The sequence below is a fragment of the Durio zibethinus genome, chromosome 11, assembly GCF_047325235.1.
Source record: "Durio zibethinus cultivar Kanyao isolate XHJ-2024 chromosome 11, ASM4732523v1, whole genome shotgun sequence".
Classification (NCBI taxonomy): Eukaryota; Viridiplantae; Streptophyta; class Magnoliopsida; order Malvales; family Malvaceae; genus Durio; species Durio zibethinus.
Genome location: NC_143172.1, coordinates 23,701,432 through 23,714,199, shown reverse-complemented (window position 1 = coordinate 23,714,199; position 12,768 = coordinate 23,701,432). Strand labels below are relative to the sequence as shown.

The following is a 12,768-nucleotide window of genomic DNA, read 5'->3' as shown; positions in this document are numbered from 1 at the left end:
ACCGACTGATCTCCATGTTTTCTTTCAAAACCCATTGGTACCCGTCGGTCTCTCTTCTTCCCTGATTTGAGGGCACCCAACATCCTGCTCCATCTTACGTCTATCCTGTTCTTTAGAAGGATTCACTTTAAGATAGGTTTATTTTTCTTGCTCTGTAGCCTTTTTGATCGCTTGTTGGGGGGTTTTAGTTGCTGATTCTGAAGTTTTTGCTCTTTCATTGTTTGTTTAAGAGATTGTTTCCTTAGCATTTACAATGACCTTGCTCGATGTAATAACAAAGGCCTTACCTAATGTTGAGCCACTTTGTTCCCAAGCAGACCACCCCATAATGTTAAACCCTGATCGCATTTTCCTGAACTTGAAGCCTGAAGTTGAAAACTCATATCCCACCTCGCTTGTTAGTCCTCTTACTGGATGTGGAATCTCTCCAACCGATGTTAAACTCATTGACTTGAGCAAAAGTTCTATACCAAGTTAAGCAGAAAGCTCAAAGACATCCATAACTTTGATAAACAAGAATTTCTTGGAATATTGAATCCATTTCTAGAGAAAATTAGGGAGAAATGTGGAAATTTTATTGGGGTTGATTCAAATGGTAGTGGTTATACTTAAATTTTGCTTCAGAAAGTTGGGTTTTTGATGGGTAGAGATGTATTAAGTTTGGTTTCGGAAGCTTGTATTATTTTGGAAATTTGGGAATTGCTAGAGACTTTGATTGTTAACGGACTTGTTGACCATTCATGTTATCCAAATTTGGCTGTAAATGTTGCTGCCAACTAGAGGGCGGATTTGCTCTTCGTCTTAAACATGCTCGCAATTTGGGTTCGTCTGAGTTGCTTTGCATATTGAAATATTTTCTATGTCGACCTAAAGACGGTTATGTTAGCATGGTTAATGCGAGGAAGAATTGGAGAGTCAAGCTTTGCTCTCTATTGAGAAGGCAAGACTTGGAAAGAAATTGCGTTGGGCCAAGGAGGCTTCAATTTTGCTTATGGTTGCACATGATGGATTTTCGGATGCTGAGCTTTGTTTGCATTATTTGTTAGCATCAAATAATGTTGATGAGGTGATATTGTCGTCTTCAATTGGTAAGTTAGGTGGTAAAGAGACGGTGAATTTGATTCGGCACTTGGGGAAGTGGTTGACAAAGTATGAGAACTTCCTCCAGCCATTCCATGAAGGCTACCTCTGCTTTGGGGTTGAAGGCCTGTAATTGGGTTCCTGAGCTTGAAGATGCCTTGAAATGTCTCGTATTTGTTTTGGATGAGAACTTCTCTTCATTGATGTTGCATCCAGGGTTCCATGAAGAACTCAATAAATCTTTATAGGGAGTGGCTAGCTTCCTAGCATTTGATGCAAGATTCTGTTGTTTGATGGCAAATTTAATTGCAAAGTTGAGAGCTGGAGATACTAAAAAATCGTGGTGTTGTTGCAGTGACATTCTATTCTTGTCATTTGCACTGCTTTGTCCAATCTATTTGTGTCAATGTGACTTCTGTGCCTTTGGATTGAATCAAAGTTATTTTTTTACTATTTTCATTAGCTCATATTTAACCTTTGAGATCTTATGGTTGCTTTGTTAGCTTATGTGTTTTGTCAAAACTGTCTACCACATAAAAAGTACAACAAATAGAGAAGCCAGGCATGCATGCATTACTGCTTCGGTTTGAATAAATGACAACAAATTGAATAAATAATACGATTTCATTTAGTTTCTTGTATTGTGAAAATGAAAACAATTCTTTAGCAACCATACACGCCCGAGGCCTCAAACCTATTTTTGCAAAATAAAGAAATTGTAAAACCAAGGCCATCTTTTCACTAACAGCTTCATAGAATGAGAAAAGGTGCAGAGCTCTTTCTCCTTTTCACTATTTTAGAAGAATGAATTCAACAATAATGATGAAACTGGCATTGACTTGGCTAGCCCCAGTCATGTTATTTTCCTAAACCAAATGATCAAATTTGAGTAAGCACATTAATGCACTGTAAAGTTCCATAATGCCTTCATTATAAAGTCTATAACTAGAATTCTGAGAAAAATTAACTCTTAACCACAATAAGCCAGAATTATGGACCACATAGATTCACTTGCACAATATAGAGGAAGAAAAGAGATTTAGTCTTAACACCACTCCTTTAGAAACCTTCCGTAAGTGCAAAAACTCGGCCAGCCAGAGGTGAAGGCAGCGCAGAAACTGCTTCCTGGATATTCTGGCAGAATAGGAATGGCAAATTAACTTCTTAACCGCAACAAGAAACACATATTAAGGTAGCAATTTAAAACAAAACTGACTGTAACGATCACAATCATTTAGCAGATGATGGTGCATTCAATCAGAAAGCATCTTTGAATTTGTCAAAAAATGAAAAGCATCTTTGAATGAGGGAGGCCAAAGATTGAACCAAACAAAGATCTGGAAACTCTCTGCTAGAGATTAGGAAATTCATTTTTTTTTTTTTTAACTTCAGCCGGAATAACTTGGCAATCCTTGATTATAGGTAGGTAAATAGCACAGCGCACAACTTGACTTCAATGAATGAACTATACTTGATCAAGAGAGTGACACTTTCAAATTATTATCCAAGGTTTGCAAATAAAATGAGTCACATACACCAGAACAGTCAGGCCATACCTCTAATGCATACCGAGCTGAGAAGTGAATCAAAAGAATTGCTTTGTTTTCAAACTTGTCCGCATAATCAATAATCTAGAAGCCCATCCATAAGAAACAACGGAAGCAGTTATATATCCTGAATGGATTACACATTGTCTAACATAAAGCATATGAGGGTTTCTAGAGCCTCAGAAAGCCTTACCTCAGACAGATGAATGTGCCCATAATCTCTTGCATGCTCAACTGATACTGAGTTATCAACAAATGTGCTCTGCAGGAAAACAAAGATTCTTAGTTATCTAGGACTAATATGTTAACCAGTAATAGTGTTTTAAGTGTGACATGTTGACAGCAAAAAATCTAATAACTAATATCTCCAATTCTTTTGAAGATAAACTGCTAAACTGCAGTTGAATACTGCATTATTTAGGATTTCATTGACACTCAATGGCTATAATGAATTCATTAACCAGGGCATAAAACTTGATTTCTTTGAGCCAACCATGCAAATCATGATGTAAAAAATTTAGGAATTCAAGACAATTTTGAATACATAGGGGGATGGGGGTAATTAACTCTAACAAGTACTGCTGAGTATGCTCCTATCATGAATGCACAGCAGCACACCCAACCAACGAGATGGAAATGATTGAAGATTTCACTATTTGCAAAGGCAAACTATAACCGTTTGATACATGCAGGACTGTGAACTGGATATCACCTGAAAAAAGTATAGACACAAATTGCACCATGAAGATAACCTTGTAGCCTTTGCTTAACATTTATCAAGAGAACAATTCAAGATAGCTTTTATGGAAGTGGTTTCCCATTAGAATTCCAAGTTTGAGTAGCCTGTGGTTACCCAAAAGAATAGCCTCATCTCTAAAATTGAGATGAATAAAAGCAAATTGAAATTTCCAGCTCAGAAGTTGTAAAAAGAAAAAGAAAAGAATCCCAGCAATGCACCTCGACGACAAGAATCCTTGCCCTCAAAACATCAATATTAGTTTTGTCAACTATAAAGTCAGACATTGTATCTCCAGTAAAAGCAACTTCTGGTGCTGTAGTAGTGTAAGTAATCTGCAAAACCACGAATGAACCAAGTTATATACAAGCTTTATAAGAGAATTAAGTGCAACAGATATGAAAGGTAAAATGAAGGAGAATTTTTTGGCTACAATGATGAAAATTAACCTAACGAGAAATTTTAAACACAACTAGTTTAAAAACTCTTTCAAAAACCACTTTGGTGATTTTAACCATTATTATCAGATATAAACTATAAACTTCCAGTGATGCAAACATACTCTGAAATTTTAGAAAGAAAAATAAACTCATAAAACTAACTTCAAATAAACTCATAAAACTAACTTCTTTTTTTCTTGAAAACACATACAAATAAATTTTATATTGATTACTCCTGCAAACTGATAATTTGGAATTTTGACATATCATACTTCCCTCCTTAGTTGCCTTCCCCACTTGAATGAGGATGTTTTTGCACTCCTTTGGATTTTATCTTAATTCAGGGTATAATTTGTCAAAAATTCAAGACACAAGGCAGGATTAGCAAAAGTTTAAAGCCTTATAATAACTATGAGGGATAGTATATTCCTAAGCTCTGCTCCAGTTGTAATCTTCTTATTTGAAGATCTTTTCGTAAATAAAGGAAAAAACAGAATGAAGTTTTCTGTTAAGGAGAACAAATTCAGAAAGGAACAGAAGTTTTCTGTTAAGGAGAACAAATTCAGAAAGGAACAGAAGTAACTTAAGAAATAAAAGAAACTAAAGACCATCATCCATCTGTGGAATTTTAAATAAGTTATAATTATGACTATCAAGACAGACCTCCACACCTGACGACTTCAAGTTCTTGATCTCATTTCCAGAAAGTCCAAGATACTCTTCTTTAAGTTTTTGTTTTACGGAGTAAACTATATAACCCTGCAACAATTACACCATGCAAATGTTAAGTGAAAATAAAGTCAGCGCTGGAAGCCTAAAGAAGGGAAAAGAAAATATTAGAGCTGGACTTATTCACCTGGCTTGGTATGACATGGTAAGTCCTAAAAGCTTTTACTTTTAGGTCCCTTCTCATGAAAAACTCTTCTCCTGCAAATATAAATGATATGCAATTGAAGAGAAAATACATGTGAAAGGAAGTGATTAAAAAGGGTAAGCTTCTGAAAATTAAATAAAAGTTGCACATTACCCACATCCAAGCCAATCAAATTATGCTTTAGCTCTGATTGATCCATCTTTCTATGCACCTCAAAGAGTTTCTCAACATCTTCTTTTATAGCAGTAGGTACAATAATTGTTGGGGGCTTCATGCCATATAAACCCCGTGTTGCAACATACATTGGCAGGCCACCCTGACAAATGAAAACAAATGTGCACAACTAGTACTCAAACAAGACAGAAAGTAAAAAAACATTCTTTGAACCAAAAAGAATTATGGGAATCAACATAAAGAAAATGGGATATAGAAAAGAAAGGAAAACTTGGAAAAAGCAACACATTTTTCTTTAAATTTGAAACGAAGAAACCTTCCAATTCTATGCTCAAACAAAAACAAGCTTTGCGTATTCAACATCAAATTTTTAGAAGAGTACTGTTTCTTCAGTAATCACCTAATATTCTAATAGTATTATTTATTTTGTTCTATGTCAAAATTACCAATAATAAAACCCGCAGCTTAGCTCAACTGGGCTTAGGCAGCAGATTTGGTTCAAATATTAAATCACAGCACCTGCAACCTCCTACTTGACCCAAGCTGTGGTCTCCTTTGACCAAAAAATTTACCAATTATAGACAGAAGCAGTAAAATTTCACCAAACAACTAGGAACAAAAATTAGACAACCAGAAGAAATAAAACAAAAAAGAATAAAAACAGAAGAGAAAGAGAGAGAGGAAGTAACTAACAATGTGATCCATATGGCCATGAGAGATAAAGAGAAAGTCTTGAGAAAGGGCACGTTGTGGGCATCGACCGATATCAAATGCTAAGTTTAGAGTAGGGAAAATAATGCAAGTTTCATGCCCTCCTATTGACAATCCTTCCACTCGGTACCCTTCTATTTCCATTCCCTTTTTCTTCTTTTTCTCGTTGTTTTCCTCTTTTCCTGATTCTGGGTTCTTTGATTCTTGGCCTCTTTTATCCATTTAAGACAAAAAGCAACAAGCCAAGATCAAGAACTGGTTTCACTTCGGTTCTGGGAGAACAGATAGTTCAAGAAGAGTTTTTGGGTGCTGTATTGTTTTGTAAGTTAATAATAATAGTATTGCGCTCCTTATACCGACTCAAATTATATTTTGGTCATGTTATAAAAGTTCTAATTAGATCAAGTTGTTTTAATTTGATTGTTTCACCGTTTAAATTGACAGTAATTAACAGCACGCGCCACGTGGATAACGCAAATGACATATCAAGTTATAAATGAAAAGATCACAATGGAATCATTCAATGACTAAAAATGTTACTCCTCTTGTTTTAATATATTTATTATGTATTAATTTTTATAGAGATAAAAAAAATTAATTTTAATATATTTAATATTAAAATTTTATAAATTTTTATAAAATTAAAATTTCATGATTTTTAATATCAAAAAATAAAAAATCATAAAACTAATTTTAAAATATAAAAAAATAATTTTAGATATTCAAAACAAAATAAGACATAATTTTGAAATATCTTAAAAAAGAAAAAATTGTTACAAAAATGAGACAAAATGACTATTATTTTGATTTTTTATATTTTAAAAATATTTTAATATTAAATTTAAAATGTTATTTTTATATTTTTATCACAACCAAATTTATTTGTTAATTTTTTGTTGTTTTTAATAGAAAATATTTTCAAAAATTAAAATTAACTTAAAACATATCATTTTAAAGAATTAAGTAAAAATTAAGTATCGATTTAAAAAATTAAATAAAAATCTTAATATCATTTTAAAATATTAAGTAGAAAATTTTAAATTATTTAAAAAAATTCATATATTAATCTATTCATAATTTTTTCTATTAACAAGAATTTATTTTGAATTTATTCATTAATAAAATATTGTATTTATAAAAAAATAAAAAATAGGCATTAAAACTGGTTCTTACCATCGCCGATTGAGTTATTGAAAATAATATTTATAATTTTTTTTATAGAAAATAAAATTTTAAAATAGATCACTAATAAATCTATTTTGTAAAATGATATAAAATTTATACTTAATATTTTAAAATGATATGAAATTTTTTAAAAGGGATATTTCATTTTTTAACATAATTTTAATTTTTTTAAAAAATATATTTATTATTAAAAATATTATTTTACTTATAAATCACATCATAATAAAAAATATATATTTTAAATTAAAATATTTTATAAATTATATTTTAAATATAAAAAAATCAACTTTGTCGGCACTTATTTTTGTTTCTATTTTTATTTTTTCTTTTTTAAAAATATATTTTATAAAATATGTTTTAGAAGGGAAGAAGAAAATGATATTTAATATTTTTATGTCATAAAAATATTATTTATGTTATTAAACTAATAAACAATAAAAATATAAAAATATTTTTTAAATTTAATAGTTTATAATATATATATATATATATGTTGAGATAGTAACGTCATTAGTCTTTAAATTTTAAATAAAATTTTATTTTGATCCGTTCATTTACTATGTAGGATGTCAGTTAATGCAAATATATTCAACTGAAAAAAAATAAAAATATAAAAATACTATTTTAAATTTAATATTTTTAAAAATTTATAAAAAAAAAATTGAGATAATAACATCATTAATATCTAAACTTTAAGTAAAATTTTATTTTGATCCTTTCATTTGCATCATAAAATTCTAGTTAATGCCATTCACGTGATATCGATAGCATTTATTGTTAATTTAGATAATTTCGTAAGCAAATAGTTCAAAATAAAATAACTTTGGATAATTGATAATATGATTAAAATTTTTAAAAAAATTAAAGATTAAAATAAATTTTGATTTAAAATTTAAAGATCATAAATATTATTTATTTTTATTTTCTAAAAAAAATGAAAACCATAACCAACGGTTGAGATCGCTCGTTTCAGAAACTAAATCAATGGTTGAATGCTGTCACTGATACCCCTTATTAGGTATACATCTATTATCTATACACTATATATAAAAAGAATCTCGAAGGATTCTAAAACCACCACGTGTCTAGATTTTCGTTTAAATTTTTTGGTTTTTTTTCTTCTTTTTTATTTTGTGGGTTTTGTTCTAAGAAAGCTTTAGAGGAAACCATCAGCCAAAGGCAAAGGAGGCGCAGGCGGGACCCGTCTTCCGACTCAAACAACAACTAAAGCAAGAATGATGAGATGGGCAGTGGAACCAAGAAGAGGAAGTCTCAATGGGCAGATAATGAGCCGAAGCCGGTAATTCAATTCTCTAATTTCATGAAAAATTTTACTGAAGGTATTCAATTTGACCCTGAAATTCAAACTTCGAATAGTAAGTTGTTAGAGATTGGAAGGGTGTTGCAATCTGGATTGCATTTGGATGATAGACCTGAGGGAGCTAGGTCTCTTTCACCTGAACCTTCAAAGAATAAGAACTTGCATGTTTTAGTTGAGGCTGAAACACAAGAATCACTTGATGTTGCTGCAGCAATGGTGGAAAAGCTCTTGCAGCCTATTGATGGAGCATAAGAGGCAATAGTTAAGGGAACTTGTTACCTTGAATGGAACGATACGAGATGAAGAGTGAAATTGCTAATTTGGCAAAAAATTGGAATTTCTATGCATTTCTCTTTGTTTTTCTTTTAACTTTATCTAAATTTAAAAATATATATATTTTTTAATTTTTTAACAGAGAAAAGTCCTTCAATTGAGGAAGTGATACAATCTAGCGTTGTTCCCTACCTTGTTAAGTTTCTTATGAGGGAAGATTTTCCACAGCTTTAGGTATGAGTTCTTAATTGCTAATAATATTTTTTTGGGTGTTTAATTTATATACGAATTTCGCTAATATATTTGGAAAAACTGTAGCTTGAGGCTGCTTGGGCACTTATAAATATTGCTTCTGGAACCACAAAGAACACAAAGGTAGTTATTGATCATGGGGCTGTTTCGATTTTTGTGAAGATTTTTGATTCCCCAAGTACTGATGTTCGTGAGCAAGTATATTTTATGAGTCCTTTAAGTTAAGTTTGAGACTTGCAATTATGGGATAATTGTGTTTTACCTATAGAAAAGAATAAAACAAAAGCTTCGCCATGTGAAGTGCCGTTAAAGTCATTGCAATCGAACAGGGACATGACCACGTGCTCTTTATCCTTGTTCAAGTTTATTTTGATATTTAAGTTTTGACTGTTTTTATTTTTTAGAGTATGACAATTCGATTTTCTATGGCGTATTGTTAATTTGTCCTCCTCGAAAGTTCAGTTTTACTGGTGTGACTGGTAGACTCAATGTTGATTGGTGTGAATCTTACCAAACAGAAATAATTTGCACCAATGTGGTTGGAACCTTGACGTTGGCAAATGTTTGCAAAAAGCATGGGCTTTTGATGATGAATTTTGCTACGTGGTGTATGTTTGAGTATGATGTTGCACATCCTAAGGTTCTGGCATTAATAGTAGAACCAAGAAATGGTAATGTTTCTGATTTAAGGTTCTTTGCAACAACTTTTTGTGAAATAATTTGTCATTTATGAATTTGCAAATGCTATTGGATAAAAGCAAGGGCATCGCGTGTTGGGAAAGCTGCTGCTGTTCTAAGTGTTGAATTGAGGAAGAAAAATACTGGGAAAATTATTGCTTAAGGCCGTCATACTACGTATCTTCCTCTAACTTTACCAAGTAAAATGTAGATGACATTTGAATTTGAGTAATTAGGAACCAATAAAATTAATTGTTTCTTACATATTTAGAAATATGCTACTGATTCTTGCTTTTATAAGATACCTTTAATTGAGTTTTACATGAAATTACTTTGTATTAATCATCTACATTTTACTTGGTAGAGTAATACAAGCTACTGAAAAGATCCAAGATGACACAGTATTAATGTATTTTTAATCTAAGCATTAATGTATTATAACAAAAGAGTAAAAAATAAAAGAAAGTAAAAGATAAATTTATTATTGTATTATATATTAATATTAAATTTTATTTGATATTTTTTATTTCATTAAATTTTGTTATTGAACTTTTATTTTTGCAGGAGCAATATCTATTAGTATGGCAAAAAGGAACTTGAGGGGCTTATAGACCTTCAAACCCTGGGGTTGTGATCCATAATGAGATCCTGAAGATGACAAGATTTAAATTTACCTCAAGTTTCAGTGGATGAACTTCACATTGGAAAAACAAGCCAAGGTGATAGTTGCCCCTTGAAGCAATAATGAATTGGATGTGTCAAAGTTGAAGAAAGAGTTCCCTGAGTTGCTATCAATCAAGGAATCACTGATTAATAACGTCTTTGTACCCCACAAGAGAAATTGAGCCTAATAACCTGGTTTCAGCTATAAAACCTAAGCAAGCGTCAAACGTTGACCTCTTTTCTGCATTTGGTAGTATGGCCAGGAATATCTATTCATTTGTTACTGCTAGCTTCCATCTCATTAATTTTACTTGAATAACATTTGCTTTTAAATTTTTGACATTTGTTTTTCTTTTCATTTTCTTTAAATATACTTATACAATATATACAAAATTAAAAAAAAAGGGGCGAAGCCGGGCCGTTCACTAGTTTAGTTATAAAATTGAGCTTTTTGAATTATATAATAGATTGGACATTTTATAATTATTAAATAAAAGAAATTTGAAATGAATTGAATTTATTTTTAAGGCCCACTTAAAGAAATAATTAAAATCTAGCAGTTTAACCTTTAAAGTGAGGAAAAGGAGACTAACTAATTAGAAACACTTAAACACCTAAACACCTTAACTCGGTATGATTTAAAATTTTTTTAAATGAATTTTCAAAAGCTCTTAATAGTTTTCAAAAATGAATATCTAAAAATCTTTAAAAGCTTTCTAAAATAAAGATTTCATGAAATGAATTTTCAAAAACTTTTAAAGGTTTTTAGAAATGAATGTTTAGAAGCCTTTAAAAGCTTTTGAAAATGGATTTTCAAAAATGTTTAAAGTTTTTTTGATACTCAATTTTGAAAATCAACTTCCCTAATCGTCATTCCCAAATTTTTATTATTGTAGTTGTTTTCTCTCAAGTTTTTTCATTTTGACAGTATACAAGATATTACAAATTTTTGTTGTGAATTTTGATAATAATATGACTTGTTGCTAGGAAGAAAAAGAGAAGAGCCATATTACTAGTTTAGGAAGGAGAAAAAGAGAAGAGAAGAAAAAGAAAAAAGAGATGTAAAGGATAAAAAAAAAAATTAATTAATAGGTATGTAAGTAATTTCATTAAAAGTTAAATTTGTAATAAAATTTTTGAGGTATTTTGAGTAATTCTTGGGGTCTAAATAAAACTCTTTAAAAAAATCATATTGCATCATTATATAATTCATTGATAATGTACAATATTACAATACTTCATCAATTTTAAAACACATTATTAATTAGTTGGCTAATATTAATCCAAGTGGTGGCACTAAACCTTGATTCAATTAGCATGTATAGTAAACTTAAGGAAGATGATTTAATATTAAATTTATAAAATTAAATATAGAAAATTTTATAAAAATTCCAAAAAATTTAAAAACTATTAAAATTAAATGGGATAAACTTTAAAAATATATCTTATGGTTAAGGTTAAAATGAAAATACCATCTGAAGTTTAAAATGTGACACTTAATTACTTTATGATTTATTTTGTTATTTTTTACTCAAAATCGCTACCTTTTTCAATTTTTTTTACTTTTTTTATTCTTTTCCTTTTTTTTTTCATCTAAATTCATATTTTCTCTAAAAATTCATACTTTCTCTAAAAATTCATTCTCTCTCTTTAAAATCAAACTAATTCTCTCTTTAAACTCAAATCAATTCACAAATAACAACTTTTAAATCACCAGAACCTTTACACTGCCACTACCATTACAAGTTCATATCACCACCAGACTTTATCTTTAACTCATTATTTCTTTAAAAATTCATACTCTTTCTTTAAAACCATCGGATCCTTTTTCTTTCTCTAAATGTTATTCTTTAAGAATAAATTCATCAACCAATGTTCAAATCTCAAAATTTGGTGAACCTCATCATCACTACTATTTCACCATCGTATGTTGACATCGACAAACCTGTGAAATACCCTTTTTGACTTACTCATCGTTCTTTTTTTTTTTTTTTTTGGGTGTTTGTCTTTTATTTTCAATACCCATGAAAATTAGAGATCTTTGATTTGATTGCCTTTTTTAGGTTTTCTATTTGTGGGTTATTGGGTATGATTTTGTTTGATTCTTTACGTGGTTTTATTGGTTTCAATGGTGGGGTTGATTGGTGAGGTTTGTTGGATTTGGTGGTAATCACATAATCTGGTAGTGATATGAACTTGTAATAGTGATGGTAGTGTAGAGATTCTGACAGTTTGAAAATTACTATTTGTGGATTAGTCTAAGTTTAGAAAAAGAATATATTCAGATAAAAAAATGAAAATAAACGAAAAAAAATGAATATTTTTATAAAAAAATAATAATACAAATCATAGAGTAATTAAGTGCACATTTTAAACCTTAAGAGCACTTTCATTTTGACTTTAAACATATGGTAGATTTCTTAAGTTAACCCAATTAAATATTTTGTTTAAAAAATGTTAAATTTTGAAAAAAATACAAAAACTTTCAAAAAAATAAAATAAATATTTTAAAATTTAAATTTAATATTCTTAAAAAATCTAGACAATTTCTAAAAAAATTCAAAATGTTGGTTTTTTTGGAAAAAATAAAATTCGATTTTATAAAATTAAAAAATATGATTTAAAAAAATTAAAATATTAACTTTAAGATTTTAAAAATATGAAAAATTTAAAATTTTTGAAATATAAAATTCAAAAAAATATGATTTTTTAAAGAGTAAAAAATATAATTTTTATTATTTATTAGACCAATAGTATTAAATTCAACTTGTAAAAGGATAAAATTTCTATGGAATTATACTAGATGGAGTAAATTTCAATTTCATATATATATA

General features: G+C 29.6%; 1 protein-coding gene, 1 long non-coding RNA gene and 1 pseudogene across 6 annotated transcripts; 2 read left to right on the top strand and 1 right to left on the bottom strand.

Annotated features, from left to right (window-relative positions):
• The first annotated feature begins 126 nt into the window (after positions 1-126).
• On the top strand, positions 127-1,697 carry LOC111290275 (uncharacterized; annotated as a pseudogene).
• A 136-nt stretch (positions 1,698-1,833) lies between these two features.
• Positions 1,834-5,914, bottom strand: LOC111289331 (tRNase Z TRZ1-like). Of its 2 annotated transcripts, none has more exons than XM_022880294.2 (8): positions 5,545-5,914; positions 4,831-4,993; positions 4,660-4,730; positions 4,467-4,562; positions 3,585-3,698; positions 2,821-2,889; positions 2,637-2,711; positions 1,834-2,214 (listed from the first exon to the last, which is right to left on the bottom strand). In XM_022880294.2, exons 1-8 carry the CDS (start codon positions 5,782-5,784, stop codon positions 2,140-2,142), a joined length of 903 nt encoding a protein of 300 aa, XP_022736029.2. In that variant the 5' UTR covers positions 5,785-5,914; the 3' UTR covers positions 1,834-2,139. The 2 variants fall into 2 exon arrangements, 1 of the variants encoding a protein (XP_022736029.2); XR_002690168.2 differs by lacking the exon at positions 1,834-2,214 and adding an exon at positions 3,195-3,339 and having other exon boundaries at positions 2,655-2,711; positions 5,545-5,912.
• A 1,942-nt stretch (positions 5,915-7,856) lies between these two features.
• LOC111289688 (uncharacterized) lies at positions 7,857-10,276 on the top strand. 4 transcript variants are annotated; one of them, XR_016346530.1, is made up of 3 exons: positions 7,861-8,047; positions 8,484-9,264; positions 9,836-10,276. It is a non-coding gene; the product is annotated as an uncharacterized LOC111289688 (long non-coding RNA). The 4 variants fall into 4 exon arrangements; XR_016346531.1 differs by having other exon boundaries at positions 8,125-9,264; XR_016346529.1 differs by having other exon boundaries at positions 7,861-8,575; positions 8,660-9,264.
• The last annotated feature ends 2,492 nt before the right edge of the window (positions 10,277-12,768 follow it).